The 26,836-nt window shown below is 54.0% G+C and overlaps 1 protein-coding gene across 1 annotated transcript in view; it reads right to left on the minus strand.

Annotated features, from left to right (window-relative positions):
* Positions 1-13,543: 13,543 nt before the first annotated feature.
* LOC137456487 (zinc finger protein 850-like) overlaps positions 13,544-26,836 on the minus strand; it is a 55,672-nt gene continuing 42,379 nt past the window's right edge. Inside the window, 1 exon segment of the mRNA XM_068167954.1 lies at positions 13,544-14,714. Within this exon segment, the coding sequence (XP_068024055.1) occupies positions 13,763-14,714 (952 nt within the window). The 3' untranslated portion in view covers positions 13,544-13,762.

The following is a 26,836-nucleotide window of genomic DNA, read 5'->3' on the forward strand; positions in this document are numbered from 1 at the left end:
AGCACCCTCCGACCACCACATCACCCACCAACCCTTCCCTATTGGTGAAGAGGAGGTCAAGCATAGCCTTGCCCCTGGTAGGCTCTCACAGCACCTGGGATAAGAAGCTGTCCTCCATGCATTCTAAGAACCTCCTAGATTGCCACTTCTCTGCTATGTTAAGATCCCAGCAGATATCAGGCAAGTTGAAGTCACCCATGAGAACAAGGTCAGGCGATCTTGAGACAGCCTTAAGCTGCCTATAGAATGACTCATCAACATCCTCCTCCTGGTTGGGTGGTCTATAACAGGCTCCAACCAGGATGTCAGCCCTGTTGGCCTTCCCTCTAATTCTTACCCACAGGCACTCAACCCGATCGTCCCTAATCTCTGTCTCAATGGCATCTAGTGCCTCCCTGATGTACAGGGCCACCCCTCCACCCCTTCTTCCTTGCCTGTCTCTCCTGAAGAGCCTGTAGCCATCAATTGCAGCCTTGGGTTCTCCTGATGACTTCCAGCCTTGCCAATGTCCATTGCCATCCCCACCACAGGTTGTCCTACAATTTCCCACACCTGGGTTTGGTTTCTGCAGCAGAAAGGCCAAGCCCTGACCACAGAGCCTGGGCAGTCAGATGCAGAGTGGCTCAAGCTAAAGTTTCATCTCCCTGGCCTTGGTGGGAGAGGCAAATGCCACAGACAGGAGGAGAAAGACCTCAGTCCTGTTGAGGTTTCATCCTTGCAGGTGGTGCTACACTGCCCTATGCCTGCAGCTCTTTCCCTTCATGCTCTTGACACCCATCTTGTGTTCCTAGCAGCTCTTACCATGACATTTCTGTACCCTCCCTGCTCTGTCTCTACTCTCCATGGCCATTTCTTGAAACACAGAGCCAGGGCCTCTTGGACTATAAGCATCCCCTTTGAGTGACTTTTCTTTCTCCTCATCTCTACTCTGAACCTTAAAATTTGCACTCTATAGAGGTTTTCTTCCCTTCTCACAACTACCAGAAGCTGCATCATCCCCAGATTTCAAGCATGTGCACACTGCATCTGTAGTGCCCTGAGCTTGGACTTCACCATGTTACAGAAGCCCCAGTCCCTCAGGCTCTCCACCCCAGTCCTTGCAGATATCTTCTGAAGCTTCTCAGGCTCTTCAAAACTCCTTCAGAGCAGAAGTCTCAAAGCTGGACACCAAGAATCCAGATGTGGCCCCAGGGGTGCTGAGTGCAGGGGATGACAACTCCTGTGTCTGGATGACCACACTCCTCCTGCCACAGCCCAGCTACACTTGGCCTTCATCACTCTGCTCAGCCTCTGCTCCATCCCAGGCCATGGGGAATGGTCCCTGCCAGAAGTCTTTCTGCCTGGGGACAAAGCAGAACCTCCAGCTGTAAAGCAACAGCCAGGGCACCTCCCTGCTGCTTTCTCTCAGCTTGGCAGGCACAAGGGATGGCACAGTCCCCAGCCCAGCCCTGGGACTGCTGCTGGCCAATGACACAAAGGGATTGGAGTTTGCAGTGACCTCAAACTCACCTCATAGCCATGTGGCTCCTCCTGTCCTAGGAGCTTCTCAGCCATCCCTGATGTCCCAATGCTGGCACAAGGCCTCAGCCTGCTTCTGGCCTGGCAGCTGAACAGCCACAAGAAACCTCTGCATGGGCTTCCAAGGCAGGTCCCTGCTGCTGCCTTGCAGCTTCTCCAGCAGCCACAGCCAAGCCCTGTCCCTGCTGCTGTCCCCTCAGGCCATCAGGTGGCAGGGAGTTGACAACCCACCTCCAAGGCTCTTCCTGCAGGGGCCACCAGGTGCTTAGGGACAGGGAGTCACATAAGTCCCTTACCCACCACATGCCTTCTGCTGGCCTGTTGGGGACTCTGGCAGCTGGGAGGCCAAAAGCACAGAGCCCAGCCAGGAGTCAGGGGCTGCCCTCTCAGTTGCTGCAGCAAGAAGTGACCTCCCAGTCCCGTTCCTGCCCTCTCCCTGCTGCTGCCCTCTCAGCTGCAGAGCCAGCAGTGACCTCTCAGCCCCTGCCCAGCCTTGTGTCTGCTGCTGTGCAGGAGATCCTGAGGCACAGATGAGCTGCCCATGGCATTGCCACCCATCTGCTCCTGGTGTCCATCAGCTGCTCAGCCACAGTTCACTTCCTGCTCTTCTTCCAAGTCCATGAGGCTGCTCTGAGAGTTCCCATCCCCTGCCCTGTGCCACAGGCCAAGCAGAATCCCTCAAGAGTGGGTGGGGGGATGCAGGTGAGGAATTAGAGCAGAGGATGGAGGACTGGGGCTGAGGTGTCAATATTGGGGCTGAGGGCTCAGATCTGTCCTTCAAGTCTGTGGCTCAGGCCAAGGCTGAAGAGAGGCTTTGGTGTCCTGCTGAGGGTGCTACATAGGGCTGAGGGGAGAACCAGCTCTGAGTTGCACAGCTTGGGCTGGGGATCTGTTGAGGGTTGGGGTAAAGGGCAAGGCCTCAATGCCAAGGGTAAGGGCCTGGATCAGGGTGAACAAAGATTACAAAGTCAGGGTCAGAGGTAGGTGTGGGAGAGGCTGAGTTGGGATGGGTGTGTTGAGGGAAGAGTGCACTGCATATGGGTTAGAGCACAGGACTGGATTCAGGGGAGGAGCAGGGTTGATGGGGCCTGATTAGAGTGTGAGGGGTCCAGGCTGTACTGGAAGGCAGAGGATGGAGTTTTTATTGGGACAAGGCCTAATGTGTATTTGGAGGGATTAAGGGGATCCTGTTTGGACTGAGGCAGGGCCCAGACTGTACTGGGAGGGCATGAGGGTGTGCAGTTTGTACTGGAATGGATGCATTCAGTACTGGGAAGGAAGCCAAGGGATACATTCTGTGCTGGGATGGGACAAGACTACAGAGGAAGAGGTAGCTTTTACAGGGATGAGACCACATCTGTACTGGGAGGGGTTAAAGGACTAATATTTGGGCTGACTCTATACTGGAAGGGGGTCAGGGTATCCAGTTTGGAGTAGGTGCAGTTGGTAATGGGAGGGGGTTGGGGTATGAAGGCATGAGGAGACCTCCTGTTCTGATGACAGTGCTGCTCTGGAGCACAGCTCTATCCAACAAGCAGCCCTGGACTCTCCCTGCCTGCAGTCCCAGCACTGCCACACAGCAGCACAGTGCCCAAGCTGCCAGAGCACTCAAGCATTGCCCCAGCACAGAGGCTCAGCAGGAGAGGGTGGAAGGGAAGAAAGAGCAGCTGAGGACAGCCCAAGCTCTGGGGCTCCCTGGCACTGCTGCTGTGCTGGGACTCTGCCCCTCCACCTCTGCACACAGGCACTGCCCTGCAGCTCCACAGAAGCCTTGGAGGAAGGGACTCAGAAACAACTCCCTGCAGGGTCCTTTATTGTGTTGAACACACAGGGAGAAAAGCTTCTCATGTCTGCAGCCTCTGGGTCACAGAAGACAGGACAACACTGAAGTAGAAATAGTCTGAAAAAAGACATTTGTGTGGGAACAACATTCTCACAAGGGGAACAGCACCAGCAGCAGCCAGAACTCCAGCAGCCAGGCTGGGCCTGCACTGAATGACATCAGAGCTGCTCTGCAGAAGAGTTTATCGCTTCTGAAAGCATCCAGTGATCAGTTTGCTCAGGGCAGCCTTGAGCTCCTGGTTCCTCAGGCTGTAGATGAGAGGGTTCACTGCTGGAGGCACCACTGAGTACAGAACTGACACCACCAGGTCCAGGGATGGGGAGGAGATGGAGGAGGGCTTCAGGTAGGCAAAGAAGCCAGTGCTGAGAAACAGGGAGACCACAGCCAGGTGAGGGAGGCAGGTGGCAAAGGCTTTGTGGCGTCCCTGCTGAGAGGGGATCCTCAGCACTGCCCTGAAGATCTGCACATAGGACACCACAATCAACACAAAACAGACAAAGACTAAACAGACACTGGCCACAATAAGCCAAAGTTCCCTGAGGTAGGATGTGGAGCAGGAGAGCTTGAGGATCCGGGGGATTTCACAGAAGAACTCGTTCACAGCATTGCCCTTGCAGAGAGGCAGGGAAAATGTATTGGCTGTGTGCAGCAGAGCATAGAGAAAGCCACAGGCCCAGGCAGCTGCTGCCAGGTGGGCACAAACTCTGCTGCCCAGGAGGGTCTCATAGTGCAGGGGTCTGCAGATGGCAACATAGCGATCATAGGACATGGTGGTGAGGAGAGAAACCTCTGCAGTCAGCAAGAAAAATACAAAGAAGACTGGTACAGCACATCCTGCATAGGAGATGTCCCTGGTGTCCCACAGGGAATTGGCCATGGATTTTGGCACAGTCGTGCAGATGGCACCCAGGTCAAGGAGGGCGAGGTTGAGGAGGAAGAAGTACATGGGGGTGTGGAGGTGGTGGTCCCAGGCTATGGTGGTGATGATGAGGCCATTGCCCAGCAAGGCAGCCAAGTAGATGGCCAGGAAGAGGCAGAAGTGCAGGAGCTGCAGCTGCCTTGTGCCTGGGAATGGCAGGAGGAGGAAGTGGGTGATGGAGCTGCTGTTGGCCATCTGCTGCCTCTGGCTACGGAGACCTGTCCAAGGAGGGAAAGGCAGTGACAAGTTAGGGCACACTTCTCTCAGCCTCATTGTAACCTCCCTCCCTTTGCTGCATGAGGAATGGATCAGCTCATTACCCATCACTACCAACCCATGGCAGAGTTTATCACAGCTTCAAATGCACCAGGGACCCAGAATTGCCATGAATATTCCACTGGTGTCAGAACAGAAAGTGAACAACAGCCCAATCCCAGAGAACAAGAGTCCCATTGTGGTAGGTTGAAATTTCCCCCCAGCATTAGCTTTGCCAGAGCAGCTCAGTCAGAAGCAAATGAAGCTGTATTGACAAGCAAGAGCTACACTCTGCAATGGAATGCAATGAACAGGTACAAAGCATCCAAGAGTGACAATATGAGACAGGTATTTACAATCAAGAAACAACACAAGACCCCCCTGGTCAGAAACCAAGGAAGCTGTTCCACTGCCCCTAACCTCTACTCCCCTACTCCAAGTGAGAAAGGAGGAGTGGAGAGAAAAAAACCCAACAGTGGGTTAGACTTATTCAAGGCCAGCCAAAGCAGGTGATCTCTCCAGGGCTAAGCAAAACAGCTGAGATCAGAAGAGAAGAGAGAGAATTGTTGTGGTACAGCTCCTCTGATTCCAGATATTTATCCAATGAATTTGTTTAGAATAATCTTTTCTTTTCCTTTTTACACCCAAGAGTGATCTATTTATTTTGTTTCTACTTTTCTGGTCAAAATCTGTAACTAAATTTTAAAGGCATAGAGGGGCTGGGGGTGAAGCCTTCTCCTTACCCACCTCTGCTCACTGCTGCTCACAGGATGGAAGTGAAGGGCTTTGGTCCTCCTTCTGTGTGCACATTCCAGGAGCCTTCAGCTGAGCATCAGCTGCCGAGATGGAGATGCCTCCAGGAGCTACAGCTGCAGTGTCCTGCACCCACAGCCTCACTGTGTCAGTGACTGCAGTGACTTCTCCTCCAGTGAGCTCTCAGTCACCCTCCCAGTCCTGGCCACCTTGAAGTTCTCTCTGCCTTCCTCATCTCCCTGAGATCCTCTGGCTGTGTCCCCAGCCCTGCTGTGCTGTGCAGAGGAGCAGCTCCTGACCTGAGCTGTCTCTCTGCAGCACTGCCTGCTTGCCAGCAACACCTTCCAGCCGAGGAGCCCGGCATGGCTCAGCACAAAAGGACACCCCAGGTATTTTAAAGGAGCCCTCTGGTGGCTTTGGTGTCAATTCCATGAACCTCAGAGACTGAGAAGCTGATGAAACCTCTCCAGAAGTCAAAATCATCTTCAAACTCTGAAGTTTCTTCTGCTTTTAATAGGTCCCAGTGAAGCATACTGGGAAAGGGTCCCAGGGTCTGCTTAGAGCAGGACATAGTGGATGCAAGAGAAGCATCATTGGAGGCACTGAAGCATCTCCAGGCTGTGGTGAGAGCAGAGAACTGAGGCAGTGCTGGCAGGTCATGACAAGCAGCTCAAGGTGGCTCTGCTGCAAACCTGGAGGGGATTCCTTGATCCAAAGGGCCAAGCCTTGACCCCCACCCCCTGGCAAGGTATATGCTGTCCCACACCTGTGGCTCTGGGCTCTGCTGGGGGCAGTGGGGAGTGAGGGTGAGCAGTGAGCAGGGTAGGACATTGACAGGTTTTGCTGTGGTTTGCTTGCAAAGAGACAACTCCTGCTGAAAAGGAATGAAATGTACCTTTAAAAGTAATTTCTATCAGATAACTGTGCAATAAAAACCTCTCCAATTAGCTGCAGAAACCTTGGCAATAATGAGAGGTTCAGCATTATTTAATAAGCCCCATGGAGTATTTGGGGCTGATGATATCATCCTTAGGTACTGCCAGGAGACTCTGCCAAGCTACTGCCAGGAAGCCTCTCAAGAAGTCCAAGTCAGAAGAAAACTCCAAAGTACCTTGAAGCACTGATTGGCCTCACTGAGGCTTGTTACTGACAAAGACTCCCCAGGGACTCGTTAGAGCAGCTTGTTAGAAGCCAGGATTGCAGGGAGACAAAGTCAAAGCACAGGGCAGAAAAACTTGCCTTTGGTCTAGGAAGCAGAAAGGCCAAGCCCTGACCACTGACCTTGCAATAGAAGAACCTGAAAGCCTCAAAGCCAAGTTTCTCCTCACAGGCCTTGGTGGCAGAGGCAAGTGCCAGAGCCAAGGGGACAAAGGCCTTGGTCCTGTTGGGCCTCTCAGCCTTGCCAGAGCCCTTGGCCATCCCTACTGCAGCCTGTCCTACACTGTCCCATGCCTGCAGCTCTGTCTCTTCAATATCTGGGATGAATGCCCAAACAGACTTTAGAAGACAAATTAAGTCTACACAGCCTCTGAAGTGCAAACCCCTCCAAGAGCAATCCCAGCCGAGTGAACAGAAGATGAAGTTTCAGCAAGTGAAGCATATGTAAGATGCCATCTACCAGCACAGGGACAGTAAACTACTGGCTGAAAACAGCAAATAGAATCACTAACAACTTTAGAAATTGGCAGAAGTGTCACAGACTCACAGAAACATTCAGGTTGCAAAAGACTCTCAGGATCACCAAGTCCAACCCAGAACCCTACTCTGCAAGGGTCACTCATGAATCGTATCTCCAAGCACCACATCCAAACCACTTTTAAATACATCCAGGGTTGGGGACTCCACCACCTCCCTGGGCAGCACATTCCCCTCCCTGACCACTCTTCCAGTGACAAAAAATATTTCATACTGTCCAGTCCAAGCCTCCCCTGTTGCAGCTTGAGGCTGTTCCCTCTTTTTCTGTTGCTGATTACCTGTGAGAAGAGACCAACATCAGCGTCTCTCCACAATGTCCTTTCAGGCACCTGTAGAGAGCCACGAGGTCTTCCCTCAGCCTCCATCAGTCACTCTTCATCAGAATTTATTCTCCAGGCCCTTCCCCAGCTTCCTTGCCCTCCTCTGCACTGGCTCCAGCATCTCCACATCTCTCTTGGATTGTGGTGCCCAAAACTGGACACAACACTTGAGCTGTGGCCTCACCAGAGCGGAGTACCAGGGGACAATCAGAATACAGTAAATCACATTATTCCTGAGATTCCAGTCACAGCCTTAGACTGCTTCTCTCTCTGTGCTTGGCTGACTTTCAACTAATGAGATAAGAAGCTAATTCTTTTTTTTCTTCCCTTAGCATGGGCTTTGAACTAACAGATTTTCCTCAATAATGGGGAATGGAATGGGCTGCCCGAGGAGGTGGTGGGGTCACCATCACTGGAGGTGCTCAGGAGGAGACTTGATGGGGTGCTTGGTGCCATGGTTTAGTTGATTAGGTGGTGTTGGATAATAGGTTGGACTCGATGATCTTGAAGTTCTCCTCCACCCTGGTCTGTTCTATTCTATTCTATTCTATTCTATTCTATTCTATTCTATTCTATTCTATTCTATTCTATTCTACTCTATTCTATGAGAGCAATGTCTGCAATTATCCTCCCTCTTATACCCTGTGACCATTTGAGGCTGTGCCTTTAAGAAGAGGACAGTACTGGGGCACTGTGGCTGAATGTTTTGTAAACAAAAGACAGGTCTAAATGAATCTCATTGCTAGATTGGTAGAATGCAACTTTAAGTTTTGAGTGTAGCTGAGATTTTCCTCAGTTCGCTCTTCCCTCCTCCCTCTTTGCAGCTCGTCCGCCTCTAGGCTCTCTGCCAGCCTGACCTTGGACAGATCAGCGTGCGGCCTGCTAACACTTTGCTTTAATTTATAACTGCTTTAATTAACAACTGCTCTTTTTCTCTCTTTCTAACCCTCTTTGGGGAAAAAGGGGAGAGAAGGGGGTACAGGGGGGGAACCCTTCTCCAGAGGGGGGAGGAATTTCATTCCTGTATTATTGTTGTTTTACTTTGCTGTGTATGTCTGTGTATATATTGTAAATACTGTAAATTGTGTACATGCATCCTGCATTCCCTAAAAATTGCTTGTAAATATAGCATTTCCCTTTTTGCTTCTCTGGCTGTGGCTAGCTGTGGTTTTTATTTCTTTTTCCTCTTTGTGGGGGGAGAAGGCTGGGCCTTCCTCTCAAACCCACGACATACCCCTGCTGGACAAGGAGGGGGGAAGTGGAACAGACTTCGTCAGTTTCCCAGAGGAGGAAACACACCCCCCAGGGAGGGCAGAAAAACTCTCACAAGCCCTCCCCCTGCATTTTTTTTTCCAGGATGGGCATAGCCCACCACAGGCAGACAGTAGGTCAAAACAACAAAACAATGTTTTAACACATCCCACCAAAGGCTGCCCAGCTTCTCTCAGAGTCAAAGACAAAACACAGCTCTCTCTAATTCGAGCAAAGGCAAATCTTCCCTATAGTCTTCTCAAGCTACCCAAAACCAGCCCTCTTCCCACAACCAACCCTTTTTTCCCTCTGCACTTCTTTTTTCTTGGGCACCAACCCATTTTTCCTATGTGCTTTTTTCTCTTGGGCATCAACCATCTCTTTTTCCTGCAAGTCTTTTTCCTCAGGCACCAACCCTTTTATTCTCTGCTCTTGTTTTCTTTCAGCACCAACACATTTTTCTCTGTAATTCTTTATTCTCAGGCACCATTTTGCTCTCTGCACTTCTTTTCTCTCAGGCACCAGCCCTTTTACTCTCTGCTCTCCCTTTTTCTCGTTCACCAACCCTTTTATTCCCTGTGCTTCTATTTTCTCGGGCACCAACCGTTTTGTTCTCTGTGCTTCTTTTTTCTCACACACCAAACATTTTTTCCTCTACTATCTTTTTTCTCAGGCAGCAACCCTTTTTTCTCTGTGCCTCCTTTTTCTCCAGCACTACCCCCTTTATTCCCTGCACTTCTTTTTTTCTCAGGCACCCATTGTTTTTATTCTTTCTTTTTGCTCAGCCACCAACCCTTTTTCCCTCTGCACTTCTTTTTTCTGGGCACCTACCCTTTTATTCCCTGCACTTCTTTTTTCTCAGGCACCAACACTTTTTTCTCTATGCTTCTTTTTCTTGGGCACCAGCCCTTCTTTCTTCTGGCCTTCTTTTTCCTCAGACACCAACCCTTTGTCTCTCTGATCTTGTTTTTTTTTTTGGGAACCACCCTGGTTTTACTCTGTGCTTCTTTTCTTCTGGGTACCAACCTTTATCTTCTGTGCTGCTTTGTTCTCAGGCACCAACCCTTTGTTCCTCTGATCTTCTTTTTGCTCCAGCACCAACCTTTTTTCCCTCTGCACTTCTTTTCCCTTGGGCACCAGCCTTTTCTCCTCTGTGCTTCTTTTTTCTTGGCCACCAATCATTTTTATCTCTATGCTTCTTTTCTCTCGGTCACCAACCCTTTTCTTCTCTGCACTTCTTTTTTCTTGGGCACAGACCCTTTTCTACTCTGCTCCTCTTTTCTCTCAGACACCAACACTTTTTTTCTCTGAGCTTTTTTTTCCTTTGTGTACCAACCATTTTTCTTCTCTGGGCTTCTTTTCTCTCAGGCACCAGCCCTTTTATTCCCTGCACTTCTTTCTTCTCAGGCAGCAACACTTTTTTCTCTGCCCTTCTTTTTTCTTGGGCACCAAACCTTTTGTCCTCTGCCCTTCTTTTCCCTCGGGCACCAACCGTTTCTTCCTCTCTACTTCTGTTTCCTCAGGCACCAACTCTTTTTTCCTCTGCACTTCTCACTCGGGCACCAACCCTTTGTTTCTCTTCACTTTTTATCTCTTGGGCACAAACAATTTTTTTCTCCGCACTTCTTTTTCCTTGGGCACCAACACTTTTATTCCCTGCGCTTCTTATTTCTTGGGCACCAACAATATTGTTCTCTGCCCTTGGTTTCTTTCAGGTACCATCACATTTTTCTCTGCACTTCTTTTTCCTAGGGCACCAACCCTATTTTTCCCTGTGCTTCTTTTTTCTCGGCCACCAGCTCTTTTTTTCTCTGTGCTTCTTATTTGTCAGGCACAAACTATTTTATTCTCTGCTCCTTTTTCCTCGGGCACCAATCATTTTTTTCCTCTGTACTTCTTTTTTCTCATGCAGCAATGCTTTTTTTCTCTGCACTTCTTTTTTCTTGGACACCAAGCCTTTTTTTCCCTGCACTTCTCTTTTCTTGGGCACTGGCCCTATAATTCTCTGCACTTCTTTTTTCTTGGACACCAACCCTTTTTTTCTCTATGCTTCTTTGTTATCAGGCACTAACCCTTTTTTCCTGTGCTGCTTTTTCTCAGGCACCAACCCTTTTTCTCTCTGAGAGTCTTATTTTTGTGCACAGACCTTTTTTTGCTCTGTGCTTCTTATTTCTTGGGCACAAGCAATTTTATTCTCTCCTCTTGTTTTCTTTCGGCACCAACACATTTTTCTCTGTACTTCTTTTTTCTTATGCACCATCCCTTTTTTTCTCTGTACTTCTTACTTCTTGGGCCCCAACTATTTTATTCTCTATCCTTTTCCCTCGGGCACTCACACTTTTATTCCCTGCACTTCTCTTTTCTCGGTCACCAACACTTTTATTCTCTGCACTTCTTTCTTCTCGGGCACTGAACATTTATTTTCTTCATTTCTTTTTTTTCAGGCATCAACCTTTTTTTCTCTTCACTTTCTATCTCTTGGGCACCAAGACATTTTTCTTCTGCTCTTCTTTATTTTCAGACACCAACCCTATTTTTCCCTGCACTTCTTTTTTTTTGGGGGCACCAACCCAATTATTCCCTGTGCTTACTTTTTCTCAGGCACCAACTCTGTTATTCTGTGCACTCCTTTCTTCTCTGCCACAGACCGTTTTCTTCTCTGCTCCCCTTTTCTCTCGGGCACCATCCCTTTTTTCCTCTGGACTTCTTTTATCTCAGGCACCACCACTTTTATTCTCTGGGCTTTATTCTTGGGCACCAAATCTTTTTTTTCTAGTGCTTCCTGCGCTTCTTTATTCTCAGGCACCAACCCTTTTTTCCTCTGCCCTTCTTTTTGCTCAGGCACCAACCCTTTTATTCCCTGCACTTCTTTTTCCTCAGACACCATCCCCTTTGTTCTGTCCACTTAGAATAGAATAGAATAAACCAGGTTGGAAGAGACCTTCAAGATCATCACATCCAACCCATCATCCAACACAATATAATCAACTAAGCCATGGCACCAAGCAACCTATCAAGTCTCCTCCTAAACACCCCCAATGATGGCAACTCCACCACCTCCCCAGGCAGCACATTCCAATGGGCAATCACTCTCTCCATGAAGAACTTCTTCCTAATATCCAGTTTAAGGCTCCCCTGGTGCAGCTTGAGACTGTGTCCTCTTGTTCTGGTGCTGGTTACCTGAGAGAAGAGACCAACCTCCTCCTGTTTACAACCTCCCTACAGGTAGTTGTAGAGAGCAATAAGGTCTCCTCTGAGTCTCCTCTTCTCCAGGCAAAGCAAAATCAGAACTCCCAGCCTCTCCTCATAGGACCTGTACTCCAAACCCCTCACCAGCTTTGCTGTCCTTCTCTGGACACTTTCCAGCAAGTCAACATTCTTCCTAAACTGAGGGGCCCAGGACTGGACACAGTACTCAAGGTGTGGCCTAACCAGTGCAGTGAACATGGGCAGAATGACCTCCCTGCTCCTGCTGGCCACACTATTCCTGATAAAGGCCAGGATGCCATTGGCCTTCTTGGCTGCCTGGGTGCACTGCTGGCTCATGTTCAGCCTACTATCAACCAGTACCACCAAGGATGCTTTCTGTCTGGCTGCTCTCCAGCTACTCTGACCACAGCCTGTAGCACTGCATGGGGTTGTTGTGGCCAATGAGCAGCACCTGGCACTTAGAGGGCCTCGGCCTCCAAACAGATGGAAGGGAGAGACAAATTGATTTGTTGAACCACACAGAACCAATGGCCTGGCAAGTTGAAGCCATGAGAGGATAAAGCTTTAGTAGATACAGGTGCCCAGGGTGCTCTGACACCATCCAGCTATGAGGGGTGGAACCCATCTGTGTTTCTGGTGTGACAGGAGGATCCCCACACCTGGATGTGTTGGAAGCTGAGTACTGGGATGCAAGCCACAGGTTGCTTTCACTTGGAGGCATAGAAGGAGTCACTGGACTCAGATTGCCCCAGAACTGGAAACACAGCCCCAGCATTTGGACTGGGCATCGACTGATCCAGACTGTGCTGGAACAGAGTGGAGCTGCAGAGCACCTGCAGTGAGCAGCCCTCTGTGTACTGCAAAGCGATCTCCTGTGGAGTGAGAATGGACAGTGCCTGAGGTGTGCTGCTGATTGCTGCTGGGCATGGTGCAGGTGGCACAGAATGAGGGCTTGGCAATATCAAAGGTTAAGCTGGAAATTTGCTGCCATTACTTCACACTATCCTGCCTCATGCCACCTTCACAGAGACAGTGCTGGCTGGAGCAAAGTACTACAGGGCTTGAAGTTCAGATGGCAACATGGGAGGCTTCCTGTTCTGGTTGCTGCTGTTGGGTTCTGGCTCTCAGGTGCTGGCTCTTTGCTGAGGGGGAGGGCTGAAGGGGTTTAACTCCTGGCTGCTGCTGCTCACTGCTGTGCTTCTTTCTGCAAACAGCCTCAGGTCAGTGTGCATTATGGGATCTCATTTGGATTCAACTCTTTTGAGCTTATCTCAAGTCCTTATCTCAACCCAGAGGGTTTTTTTTGTTCCTGTGTGTGTTATTTTTCCCTCCCTTCTGTTTTGGGGAGGAACAGGCAGCTTAACCTCTTCTCAGCTCTTCAACCCGTTCCAGCCCCAGAGTGGAAAGCCAACAGAAGCTTTCAGAGTTCTTCCAAAGATCTCCATGAGATTCCCCCTACACCCTCCAAAGATTCTAAAAGTCAGTCCTAGGACCATCCAAATCCCAAACACCTAAGATCACCTGAAAGCCCCTGAAGAATGCCTCTGAGATGCCCCTCAAGACTCCTCTGACAGCCTCATTTTCCCCTCCTTGAACTGGGCACACAGCTCCACCCCATCCCTTGGGAGCAAATGCCCCCAAAATTTGGGCAGTGAGGCAGGGATATCTGAAATAAAAGCAAACAGACAGGATTTGGGTAACTTTTGGGTTTTATTGAGACAATTGGTCAATGGACAGAGGATTTCTTACCCCAGGGAGACACAAAGCATAAGGGAAGAACCAGACAGACCCTGGCAAAGCCCTGCTGATCGCCACTGGGAGCTCCAGCTGTGCCGACTCAGCACTGTAATTGTTCTCATTAGCAACAATTTGTGTTCAGAAGGGCAGGAGGTGTTTGTTGCTGCTGGTGTCCCCAGTCCCTGAGAAGTGCAGAGGTAAAAGGGATGATTTTGGTGCTGGACAGGCCCTCTCAGAAGGGTCATGATTACCCCACAGATTCTAGGTGGATTTATGCCTCCCCTCCAGTGCAGGCTGCTCTCTGGTGTGGGTGCAGCGGTGATGGTTGAGGGATCGCTTCTCGCTAAAGCTCTTACCACAATCAGCACAAGTGAAAGGATTCTCACCAGTGTGGGTGCGGTGGTGAGCAATGAGAGTGCTCCTCTGGCCGAAGCTCTTCCCACAGTTAGCACAGGTGAAAGGTTTCTCACCGGTGTGGGTGCGGTGGTGGCAAATGAGAGTGTCCCTACGGCTGAAGGCCTGACTGCACGCAGCACAGCTGAACAACTTCTCGCCAGTGTGCACACCACGGTGCTCTGTGAGAGCTCGCTTGTTGGTGAAGCTCTTGCCGCAGTCAGTACAGCTGTACGGCTTCTCACCATTATGGATGAGTTGGTGCCAGATGTATCGAGTACTCGTGGTGAAACACTTGCCACACTCAGCACAGGGGAACAGATGCTCTCCAGTGTGGATGCGGCGATGGATGGTGAGAGTGGAGCTGTGTTTGAAGCTCTTGCCGCAGTCCCTGCAGGTAAAGGCCTTCTCACTGGTGTGGGTGAGGTGGTGTTGCCTAAGATGAGAGAGCTGTCTGAAGCGCTTGCCACAGCTGTCACAAGAGAAGGGCTTCTCTCCAGTGTGAGTGAGGCAGTGCTGGGTGAATTGGCCGCGCAGGGTAAAGCGCTGACCGCAGTCAGCACAGGTGAAAGGTTTCTCTCCAGTGTGGGTGTGGTGGTGCCGGGTGAGAGCGCCGCGCTGGGTGAAGCTCTGACCGCAGTCTACACAGATGAAAGGTTTCTCTCCAGTGTGGGTGCGGCGGTGCTGGGTGAGATGGCCGCGCCGGGTGACGCTCCGGCCGCAGTCAGCACAGGTGAAGGGTTTCTCTCCAGTGTGGGTGCGGCGGTGCCGGATGAGCTCAGAGTTCCAGCGGAACCTCTTGCCACAGTCACCACAAACGAAGGGCCGGGAGCCAGGTTGTGGGCAGAGGTGCTTCACTAGCTCTGACCTACCTGGGAAGCTCTGCCCACACTCGGAGCACTGATTCAGCTCTTTGGGTGACACTGAGGGACCTGCTCTGGCTTCATCCTCCTCCATACATTCCTCCCCCTCATCCTGCTCACCTTCATCATCCTCATTATCCTCCTCTTCATAGCTGTCATTCTCAGCATCATCCTCCATCTTCTCCTCTTTTTCCTCCCCATCCTCCTCTAATTTGGGACTGCACATTGGCTTCTCCAACTTGATCTCTGGGTGCTGCTTCTCCTCCCAGCTCTTGTCTGGGTCCTTCTGTGAGGCCATGCTGTGGCAGGAAGGGGTCACAGCTCTGCAATAGGGAAGATGGAAGCACCTGAGCCCAGGACCTCAAACCCTCAGATCCTGCCTGGGTCATGACAGTCCCTGACTCCCAACACCCAGCTAGAGAAGAGAATGCAGAGGGGACCTCAAACCTTCAGTTTCTGCCACAGTGTGGGCACAGACCTCTAATACCTGTGCTGAGACCCCAGGTTCCTGTGATCAGTGCCCTGAGGTACCCTGGGACTTACACATGGTCTTGTCCTACTCTGCTCGAGCCTGGTGGCATTGGCAGGGTGGTTCCTGGACCAGGCCCTGTCCTTTGATCTCCCCTGGCTCAGACAATGGAGGCAGCAGCACTGACCAAGGAAGAACAAACCACCTCCAACCTTCTCCCACCACCCTCCAGATCCCAACCCCCAAACATCACCTCCTGCTCACAACACACTCCCAGCAGCCTGGAGCATTCCTCAACTCCCACAACACCTGATGGGCCTCAGAGCTCCTGGAGAGGTGAAATATGCTGCACAGGAGGAGGTGGAGGCTGGGAGCTGCCCTTGGGGCTGAGGTCCTGCTGTTAACCCACTCTGGGTTTCTTACCTCTTGGGCTGCTCCAAGGGGCAGGACTGCAAATTCTGCTCTTCCACAGCACACAGGGGCAGGGATGATGGAGAGACCACTCAGCCCCTGACAGAGAGAAGCAAAGGGCTCAGGGGAGAGCACTGATCTGCAAAGGATGGTTCAGCACTGCCCAGGACCAGGCAGCACAGCTCAGCCTTGCTGGGGGCAGCTCCCAAGCCCAGCAGCACAGCCACAGCACACAGCCAGGGCTGATCAAGATGGGAGACCTCAACAAGGTTGAGTCCGGATGTGAGGAGGAGGTTCTTCACCATGAGAGTGGTGAAGCCCTGAAATGGGTTCTCCAGGGAGGTGGTTGAGGCCCCATTCCTGGAGGTGTTTAAGCCCAGGCTGAATGAGGCTCTGGCCAGGCTGATCTAGTGTGGGGTGTCCCTGCCCATGGCAGGGGGGTTGGAACTAGATGATCCTTGTGGTCCCTTCCAACCCTGACTGATACTATGATACTATGAGACTAAGTGCAGGCTCAGCTCCCAAGCCCAGCACACAGCTGCAGGCCAGCACCACAACACAGCTGCCTCCACACAGCCTCTCCCAGGCCTTGCCTAAAGCTTCCTCCCACTGCCTGCCCAGACCTCTGCTGCCTGCACCTGCCTTTGCCAGCAGATCTTGCTCTGGCCACAGCTCTCCTCCCAGGTCCTGCCCCCACCCCACACACTCTGTGCTCACCTTTGACCTGCACACACCTCTCTGCTGCCCACTCCTCTCTGCTGCCCACTCCCCAACAGAAGATCACAGCAGCCCTCAGGACACACACAAAGGGAGCTTCATGATCTCTGCAGATGCAGCAAAGGGGGAAGGGACTTGGGCAGCTTCTTGATAAATCTCTTCAGCCCTCACTGTGATGCTGGAGGAGTCTCTGGCTCCTGCCCAAACCTCACACCTCCAGCACCCTTCACACACCTGCAGCCCAAAGAGACTCACTGGAAAGGGTTTGGCTTCCTTCTCTCCCTGACCATTTCTCTCAGCTGTCTCTTTGCAGTTCCCTGGAGCTGCCACTCCACAGCCCCAAGAGAAAATGAGGTTGGATGGGAGGGCACAGTGCCCATGGGCTGCTGTTCATCTCCCAGCTGACACATGCAGAGCTGCAGCACAATTCACTCCTTTCACCTCCTAAAATGCTGCCAGATTCTGCCATTTCCTGCACACACATTTGCCACCTGGGCCCTGGATCCTATCCCCTTTTTGGGGGGACAAGGCCTAATTCCTGCCTGACCATTCTCAGGCCTTTCCCTCATTCCCAGCTCATCCATGTCCCTACTACCTTGGCTATCCCATGGTCCTGTGTCCCCCACCTCCACTGCCACTGCAGCTGGAAGGGTGGAGTGGGAAATGCTGTGGCTGAGGAAGCATCTAAGGAACTGGGATGGAAGCAGCAGCACAAGAATGGAAGGGGCCTGAGACTAAAGGCTGGGATCAGCTGGAGGCCTGAAAGAACAGCACCAAGCCAAGGGGGGGTTACAGATGAGGGCTGGGGAGGGACCCTCAGACACCTCAGGCAGCAACTGATGAGAGCAAGGGGGACAGAGAGGGAGTGAGACCTCAGGTGACTCCTGCCATGGGAGATGGCTGGGCTGTGTGGCTAGGAGCCCTGAGTGCCTGCTTGGGCTGTGCTGGATGTCAGGAGGGGTCAGGGGACTGTCCTGAGCCAGGCAGGGTTTGGGACTTTGAGCTTCTGGGGTCAGCTGCTGCCAGCACCATTGGAGGTAGGAGGCAGGCAGAGCCACACAGCTGCTGAACTAAGCCCTCCCACCCCCTGCAGCCTTCACCCTCCATCTCTCCATCCATTGCTCCATCTCCACTCACTTGCTCCCCTCTCAGAGTCCCCATGGTCCTACAATGTCACCAGGGCTGATCAGCCAGCAGGGCCCAACAGTAGCCCCTGCATGAGAACATGGAGGAGCATCCCTCTGGTGGGTGGAAATCACTCCAATGTTTTACACCAAAGAGTAGAGACCTCCGGAAGGGACAGCAGCGTCCAGAGCTACACCACAAAGTGTCATCTAGCTCAGTTCATTCCCACAAGGCCTGCCCTCACTCTCTACAAAGGAACAGCACAGGATCTCCAACCTCCTTTGCCCTTCCTCTCTGCTCCCAGGAACAGCTTCTGGGATCTCTCTCTGCAGAGGAGCTTTGAGGCCTTGGCAGTGCTGCCAACTGCGGCCTGCAGCAGCCTGGCTCACCTGGGAGCTGCCTACCAGAATCTGCAACTGCATATCTTGGGTATGGAGGCAGGAGGGGCAGAGAGGCATGGGGGAGGGGGAAGGCATTTGGGGCCTGGGGTTCTGGCCTGCTTTGGTGGAGCTCTGGAGGAAGCTTTGGCCTAGGGAGGTTGCTTGGCTCCCGTGGCCCAGGCGCACTATGGATTGTTGTGGATTTGATGCTTTGCACTGTAGGATGCAGCTCTGAACAGCACAGCCATGGAAACTGCCCAATTCTATCCAACCCTCTCATTGCAGCTTGGCATCAACTTCTTTCACAAGGCTCAAAAAGAGCCTCTCTGCCTCCTGAAACCTAAGACAATACCCTGCAGAACAAGGTGGAGGAGCTCAAGGGGACAAGCTGCAGAGGGGGCCCAGGGCAACCTCCTGAGCTTCAACAAGAGCAAGGGCAGGGTCCTGCCCCTGGCCTGGCACAATCCTCACAATCAGGACAGGCTGGGGGAGGAGGGGATAGGAAGCAGCCCTGCAGAAAAGCACTGGGGGCTGCTGCTGGACAAGAAGCTGGACAGGAACAGACAGAGGGAGCCTGCAGCCCACAAGGCCAAGGGCAGCCTGGGCTGCACCAAAAGCAGCAGGGCCACAGATGGACAGAGGCCATCCTGGCACTTGGCTCTGCTCTGCTGAGACTTCACCTGCAGCACTGCAGCCAGCTCTGGAGCCCTCAACACAGGAAGGACATGGACCTGATGGAGAGGGTCCAGAGGAGGGACACAAAAATGATCAGGGGCTTGGAGCAGCTCTGCTACCAGGACAGGCTGAGGGAGCTGGGGGTGATCAGCCTGGAGAGGAGAAGACTCTGTGGAGACCTAGGAGTTACCTTCTGGTACCTCAAGAGAACTACAAGAAGGCTGCAGAGGGAATCTTTGAAGCCATTGCCTCTGGTCCTGTCCCTGCAGGCTTTGCAAACTAGAGCAGAGCAGATTGAGATTGGAGGTGAGGAACAAGTTCTGCACCAGGAGGCTGCTGGAACACTGCAACAGGTTGCCCAGGGAGGGAGTTGAGGTCCCAGCCCTGCAGAGGTTCAAGGTGAGGCTGGACAGGGCTCTGGGCAACCTGAGCTAGTGCAGGATGTCCCTGCTGACTGCAGAGGGGCTTGGACTGCAGCACCTTTGCAGCTCCCTCCCAACCCAAAACACTCTAGCATTCTAGGAGTCTAAGGGCAGCCTCCAGGGAGAGCAGGAAGAAGATGAGGCAGAGGAGGACAAGGAAGAGGATAAGGAGGAGAGGAACCAAAATCCCTTCCCAACTCCTCCAAACCTCTGCCAAATTCCTGGAAAGCTCTTCCAGCTCTGCAGAGTTCATTCTGAAGAGAGCTGAGGGAGTTGCTAGGCTCAGGAATGTCTTGCACACTCTGCACAAATGCTCCAGAAGCTTTCCAAGTGCCCTCAAAACCAGCAGCACAGCTCTGCTGCCACACAATGCCAGGCTGCAAGGGACCCCAAGGCTCAGCTGCTCCAATCTTGCCAGCTGACACTGGACTGGAAAGGAGCTGGCCCAGCCCCCTGCCAAGCTGAGCCTTCCAACTCTGCCCTGCAGGGGAATCCACCACTGCCCTGGGGAGATGATTCCAATGGATGACTGGCAGGGAAAAGCTTTTGCCTCTGCAGGGCACTGTGCCACTTCAGCTCAACTCTTGCACCTCAGAGCCATCCCCTAAGCTCTAGAACCAGTTCCCAAGCCCAGAGCCTGACCCCCGAGCTCAAGAAGTAGACCCCGAGCCCAGAGCCAGACCCTGAGCCCAGCACCAGCCCCTGAGCTCGAGAACCAGCAGCGAACATCAGAACCACTTCCCAAGCTCAAGTACCAAGCCCAAAGCTCAGTGCCAGCCCCCAAGCTCACACTCAAATCTAACGTGCAGACTCAGCTCCTGGGCTCAGAGTGAGGAACTAAGCTCAGAACCACTTCCCAAGCTCAACAACCAGACCCCAAGCTCAGCACCAGCCCCTCAGCTTGAGAACCAACAATTAAGGTCAGAGACCCTTCCCAAGTTCAAAGCCAGCTCCCAAGCTCAGCGCCAGCAACTAAGGTCACAACCACTTCCCAAGCTCCAGAACCAATCTCCAAGCTCAGTGGCAGCCCCAGAGATTAAAAACCATCCCCTGAGCCCAGAGCCAGCCCCCAAGCCCAAGAAGCAGCCCTGAGCTCAGGGAACAAGCTCCTGAGCTCAGACCCAGACCCCAAGCTCTAGAACCAGCAAGCAAAGTTAGAACTACTTCCCAAGCTCAAGAACCAACCCCCAAGCCCAGAGCCTGACCCCTGAACCCAAAACCAGCAAGTAAGGTCAGAACCAATTTCCTTAGCTCAAGAACCACTTCCCAAGCTCAGAACCAGCCTTCAAGCCCAGCACCAGTCTGCAACCTCAAGAGCCAGCAACTAAGGTCAGAACCACTTCCCAGCTCAAGAGCCAGCCCTCAAGCTCAAGAGCCAGCCACTAAGGTCAGAACAACTTCTCAAGATCAAGAACCAGCCCACCAGCCCCCAAGCTCACACTTAAATCTAATGTGCAGACTCAGCTCCTGGGCTCAGAGCCAGCAACTAAGCTCAGCTCCACTTCCCAAGCTTGACAGCCAGCCCCTGAGCTCAGTGCCAGCCCCCAAGCTTGAGAACCAGCACCTAAGGTCAGAACTACTTCCCAAGCTCAGAACTAGCCCCTGAGTTCTAGAGCCAGCAACTAAGGTCAGAACCACTTCCCAAGCTCAAAAAAACAGTCCCCAAGCTCAGTGCCAGCCCCTGAACTCAAGAACAAGCTCCTGAGCTCAGACCCAGACACTGAGCCCAGAACCACTTCCTGACCTCAGAGCCAACCTTGAGCCAGCAACTAAGGTCAGAACCATGTCCCAAGCTCAAGAACCAAGCCCCAAGCCCAGAACCACTTCCCAAGCTCAACAGCCAGCCCCCAACCTCAGACCTAGTCCCCAAGCCCAGAACCAGCAGCTAGCTCAGAACCTCTTCCCAAGCTCAGAGCCAGACCTTAAGCTCTAGAACCATCAACTAAGATCAGAACAATTTCCCAAGCTCAAGAACGAGCTCCCAAGCTCAGAGGCAGCCCCCCAAGCCCATAGCCTGACCCCTGAGCCCAGAGCCAGCAATTAAGGCGAGAACTACTTCACAAACTCAACAACCAGCCTCCAAGCTCAGACCCACCCCTGAGCTCAAGAACCAGCAGCTAAGGTCAGAACCACTTCCCAAGCTCAGGAACCAGCCCCTGAGATCAGAGCCAGCCCCTGAAGTCAAGAATCAGCTCCTGAGCCCAGAGCCTCACCCCTGAGATCAGAGCCAGCCACTAAGGTCAGAACCACTTCCCAAGCTCAAGAACTAGCACCCAAGATCAGACCCAGACCCTAAGTCCAGAACCACTTCCCAAGCCCAGCACCAGTACCCCTAGCTCAAGAACCAGCAACTAAGGCCAGAAGCCCACAAGCTCACACTCAAATCAAAAGTGCAGACTCAGCTCCCAGGCTCAGAGCCAGCAACTAAGGTCAGAACTCATTCCCAAGGTCAGAGCCTGCCCCCAAGCTTAAAAGGCAGCAGCAGAGCCCAGAACCACTTCCCTAGCCCAGAGCCAGCCCCCAAGCCCAAGAACCAGCAACTAAGGCCAGAACCACTTCTCGAGCTTAACAAGCAGACCCCGAGCTCACACTCAAATAAAAAGGGCAGACTCAGCTCCCAAGCTCAAGAATCATCAGCCAACATCACACCCAGCCCCCAAACCCAGACCCACACCCAAGTTCAAGACCCAGCTCCCAAGCTCAACTTCCTGCCCCTCTTGGGGGCACCACAGCTGCACACAGCACTCCAGCTGGCAGCACACAATGCTGCCAGCACAAAAACCATTGCAGCAAAAGCCTCAACCTGTGCTCAGCTGCCAAAACCAAAGGGACCTCAACTTGGCCACAAGAGAAAGGACCAAACTCAGCCAAGACACTGATCCAACACCCAAGGCTGTATAAAACAACCAGCAACAGCTTCCAGCAACAGCAGACCTGCAGCTGGACTGCAAAGCTCTGCAGAAGAAAACCACTCCAGAAGGGCTCCAGGGCCCCACGGATTGCAAAGCCCAGGCTCTCACTCTCCTCCTGCACAAGGAAAGCTTCACTTGCCCACAAGAAGCCAAACACTGCCCCACACCAAGCCATCCACACCACTTGACTTTCAACCTCCTTCAAGCCCTTGCCTGGCAGCAGCACTTCCTCAGCCCACAGCTCCAGCAACACCACAAGGCCTTGAAGGCTCTCCTGCACTCCACACCTCTCAGCCACACCCACACCCCTTGGCCACCCACAACCCAACAAGCTTCCTGCTCACCACTTCTCTTCCCAAGCCTCACCTCCCTTGGGCCCTCTCAGCACACCACCAACTGACCCCAAAGGGCTCCAGCTGACAGCACTGCTTGCAAGAATCCCAGGCACTTCCAAGGGCAGACTATGAGCCCAGAGGCAAAACCCAAACCTTTCCCCTCTCCACAGGACTCTCTCCCATTTCCCATTCTTCCCAGCACCTCCAGCACCTAAGAGGCATTTGCTCTGGGGCAGCTTCCTCACACAGCCACACAATTGCCTGGCCTGCAAAAGACCTCTCTCAGCACTGAGGCCAACTGCCAGCCCCAACACCACCAGGGACACCAAACCATGGCCCCATGGCCACACCTTGCTGCAACACCTCCAGCCATGGCCACTCCACTGCCTCCCTGGGCAGCCTCTGCCAGGCCCTGACCACTCTGGCACCAAACTCATTCCTCCTCCTCTCCAACCTAAGCCTCCCTTGCCACAATTTCAAGCCAGTTCTCTCCTTCTACCATCTGAGACTAGGCACAAGAGCCCAACCCCCACCTCACTGCAGCCTCCTTGCAGGCAGCTCCAGAGGCCAAGAGGTCTCCCCTCAGCCTCCTCTTCTCCACACTAAACACCCACAGCTCCCTCACCTGCTCCTCACCAGCCCTGCTCTCCAGACCCTTCCACACCTTTCTTGCCCTTCTCTGCACCTGCTCCAGCACCTCAGTGACTTTCTCATACTGTGATGCCCAAAGCCAAACACAGCACTTGAGATGCAGTCTCACCAGTGCTGGGGCCAGAGAGACAATCACTTCCTGCTGGTCACAGCCCTTCTGATCCAGGCCAGGATGATGGAGGTCTTCCTAACAACCTGGGTACACACTGGCTCATGCTCAGCTGGCTGTCTACCAACACCCCCAGGCCCTTTTCTGCTGGGCAGTTTCCAGCCACGCTGCCCCAAGCCTGCAGCCTTCACGGGGTTGTTGTGATGCTAGCACAAGAGCCAGTGCTTGGCCTTATTAAACCTTCTGGAACTGACCTTAGCCCAGCAGCCCAACCTCTCCAGACCTCTCTGCAGAGTCTTCCTACCCTGCAGCAGATCAACACTCCCACTTCATGTTGTCTGCACCTTGCTCACTCTTTAATATCTTGCTGTTTATGTGGCAGAAGATGCAGTCAGAAATCACCTGAAGTGCCACCACCATCAGGGTTTGTCTGGTGAACATTGAAAGGCTTAGAAAATACAGACCAGGGGGGAAAAAACCCAAACCAACAAGAACACACCTAACAAACACTAAGATGAGCATTAAAACTCCAGCTGAGTTATAGCCACCCTGGGTTTCAAATGTTTCCATGAGCAATCATAGAATCGGTTCTGGGAGCTCTGTGCTTTGCCTTGGCAGGGAGGTGAGGGAGACAAATATCTGCTGCTCAGCACTGACTAGGTCCAGCCCATGGCTGTGGTCATTGCATCATAGTATCATAGTATCAGTCAGGGTTGGAAGGGACCACAAGGATCATCTAGTTCCAGCCCCCCTGCCATGGGCAGGGACACCCCACACTGGATCAGGCTGGTCAGAGCCGCAGCCAGCCTGGGCTTAAACACCTCCAGGGACAGGGCCTCAACCACGTCCCTGGACAACCCATTCCAGGGCTTCACCACTCTCATGGGGAAGAACTTCCTCCTCACCTCCAGCCTCAATCTCCCCACCTCCAGCTTCATTCCATTCCCCCTAGTCCTATCACTACCTGAGATCCTGAGCAGTCCCTCCCCAGCCTTCCTGTAGGCCCCCTTCAGATACTGGAAGGCCACAATGAGGTCACCTCAGAGCCTTCTCTTCTGCAGACTGAACAGCCCCAACTCCTTCAGTCTGTCCTCATAGGAGAGGAGCTCCAGCCCTCTGCTCCTCCTCGTGGCCCTTCTCTGGACACCTTCCAGCACCTCCACATCCCTCTTGGAATAGGGGCTCCAGAACTGGACACAGTACTCCAGGTGGGGTCTCACCAGAGCTGAGCAGAGGGGGAGGATCACCCCCTTGCCCTGCTGGCCACACTTCTCCTGAGGCAGCCCAGGAGCTGATTGGCTTTGCGGGCTGCAAGTGCACACTGAGAGCTCCTGGTGAGCTTCTCCTCCCCCAGCACCCCCAAGGCTCTCTCCTCAGGGCTGCTTTCCAGCCAGTCACTGCCCAGCCTGGATTTGTGCCTGGGATTGCCTCGACCCAGATGCAGGACCCTGCCCTTGGTCTCATTGAACCTTCTGAGGTTGTCTTGTGCCCACCTCTCCAGCCTGTCCAGGTCCCTCTGGATGGATCCCTTCCCTCCAGCTGTCTGCTGCACCACACAGCTTGGTGTCAGACAGCTTGGGGTCATTGCATCATAGACTGCTGGGATGGTAGGGGCTGGAAAGGAGCTCTGGAGAGGAGGTTCAATCCCCCTGCCAGAGCAGGATCCCCTGGGGCAGGTCCCACAGGAACGCATCCGGATGGCTCTGGAAGCTCTCCGGCAAGGGGCACTGCAGGGCCTCTCTGGGCAGCCTGCTGCAGGGCTCCAGCACCCTTCCAGCTAAGATGTTTCTCCCCATGGTGAGGTGGAGCTTGCTGTGTCCCACCTTGCATCCATTACTCCTTGTCCTGTCCCAGGACACCATTACAGAGAGCCTGGCACCACCTTCTTGACAGCCACCTGGATGTTTTTCCAGGCCTGGCCCTTCCCAGCCTAAAGGAATAAGAATCACAGAGTGCCTGTGGCTGGAGAAGACCTTTCAGGTGCAGGTCAGCCATGCCCTGACCCTGGCACTGTGCCAGAGCTGAGGAGGTCCTTTGGTCAATAGTATTTTGCTGTGGGCTGAGGACCAGAGAGATGATTCCTCCAGCAGTGCCAGAGAGCAGCAAGGGGCTGGGCAGTGGCCAGAGGGTGGTCACAGGACATGGTGAATTGTTCTGCCATCCCATAATCCCTGCAGCTGCCCTGGAAGCAGAATGCAGAGCCAGCTCCTCCCCTCTGCTCCCTTACCTCTCCCTGGGGCAGGTGGCAGCTGTTGGCTCTCCTGGTTGGAGGAGGAGGGGAGGGGGAGGGGAGGGGGAGGGGAGGGGGAGGGGAGGGGGAGGGGAGGGGGAGGGGAGGGGGAGGGGAGGGGGAGGGGAGGGGGAGGGGAGGGGGGAGGGGAGGGGGAGGGGAGGGGGAGGGGAGGGGGAGGGGAGGGGGAGGGGGAGGGGGAGGGGAGGGGGAGGGGAGGGGGAGACCATAAACCAGGTTGGAAGAGCCCTTTGAGATCATCAAGTCCAACCTCTCACCCAACACCATCTGATCAACTAAACCATGGCACCAAGTGCCTCATCCAGGCTCTTCCTAAGCACCTCCAGGGATGGGGACTCCACCACCTCCCTGGGCAGCACATTCCCATGGCCAATCTCTCTCTCTATGAAGAACTTCTTCCTAACATCCAGCCTAAACCTCCCCTGGCACAGCTTGAGACTGTGTCCTCTTGTTCTGGTGCTGCTTGCCTGGGAGAAGAGACCAACCCCCACCTGGCTACAGCCTCCCTTCAGGGAGTTGCAGACAGCAATGAGGTCTCCCCTGAGCCTCCTCTTCTCCAGGCTCAGCAACCCCAGAGCTCCCTCAGCCTCTCCTCCCAGGGCTGTGCTCCACCCCCAGTGCCAGTGCCAGCCCCGCCTGGTGCTGAGTGCGGGCAGCAGGGCTGGGATGAGAGTTGCACTCTGGACCCCGTCCCTCCCGGCCGCTCTCTGACACCTCACCGCCCCCCCCCCATTGCTGTCCCAATGCACATCCTGCACAGCACAGACTGCAAACAGCCAAGAGCTTCAGGAGCCAACCCCGCGGCCCCCAGCCCCGCCGGCACCCCCCTGCCCCTGGCCAAAGCCAAACAGAACAATTCCTCACACTCCCCGACCCTGCCGCAGCCCCACGGAGCCCCCTGCCCCCCGCGCCCCTCCCGACCCCCAACTCCACACACGCCCCCGGCAGCCCCACGCAGCCAGAGCCTTCCCCGCTGCGCTGCCGCCGCCCTCAGCGCTCCCCGGCCCCCTCAGCCCCTCCCGCCCCGCCGCAGCTCACCAGCCGGCAGCTGCCGCTCGCCCGCCAGCACCTCCGGCACTTCTCCCGCGCTCCGGCCCCGCTGCCGCTCCCCACGGGGCAGCAACGATGGCGGCCGCGGCCGGCAGGGGCAGCTCCTGGCTGTGCCTCGGCAGCGCCCAGGGGGAGGAGCTGCCGCGCTCCCGCCGCCTCTCATTGGCTGCGGCTGCCCGGCCGTGGGCGGGGCTTCCTCTGCGGCCCCAGCCCCCGCCTGGGCTGGGCTGCAACGTGGGCGGTTCGGGGCCTCCATTGCATCGCTCTCTGCTCGCCCAGGCTGCCAGGAGGCTGCAGGGGACGGCAGTCGGCAGCTGCCTCTGCTCCGAGCTCTTCGTCCTTCCTCTTCCTGCTGCTGTGCGCCCCTTTGGCCTGGGCTGTGGGGTAGGTGTGGGCAGGCGCGGGGCAGAGTGGGGGGCTGCTGGGGTGGGGATCCCTTGGGGCTTGGGGGAGCGGCTCGTGGGGTTGGCATTGGGCTGCCCTGGGGCTGAGGGCTGTGTCGTGGAGCTGGGCTTGAGGAGGGCTCGGTGAGGTGTGGGGCTGGTGTGGGTGGGGCTGTGGGGGGTGGTTGT

Source organism: Melanerpes formicivorus, unplaced genomic scaffold (assembly GCF_026170545.1).
Source record: "Melanerpes formicivorus ecotype bairdi unplaced genomic scaffold, bMelFor1.0.p_v2 SCAF_126, whole genome shotgun sequence".
Lineage (NCBI taxonomy): Eukaryota > Metazoa > Chordata > Aves > Piciformes > Picidae > Melanerpes > Melanerpes formicivorus.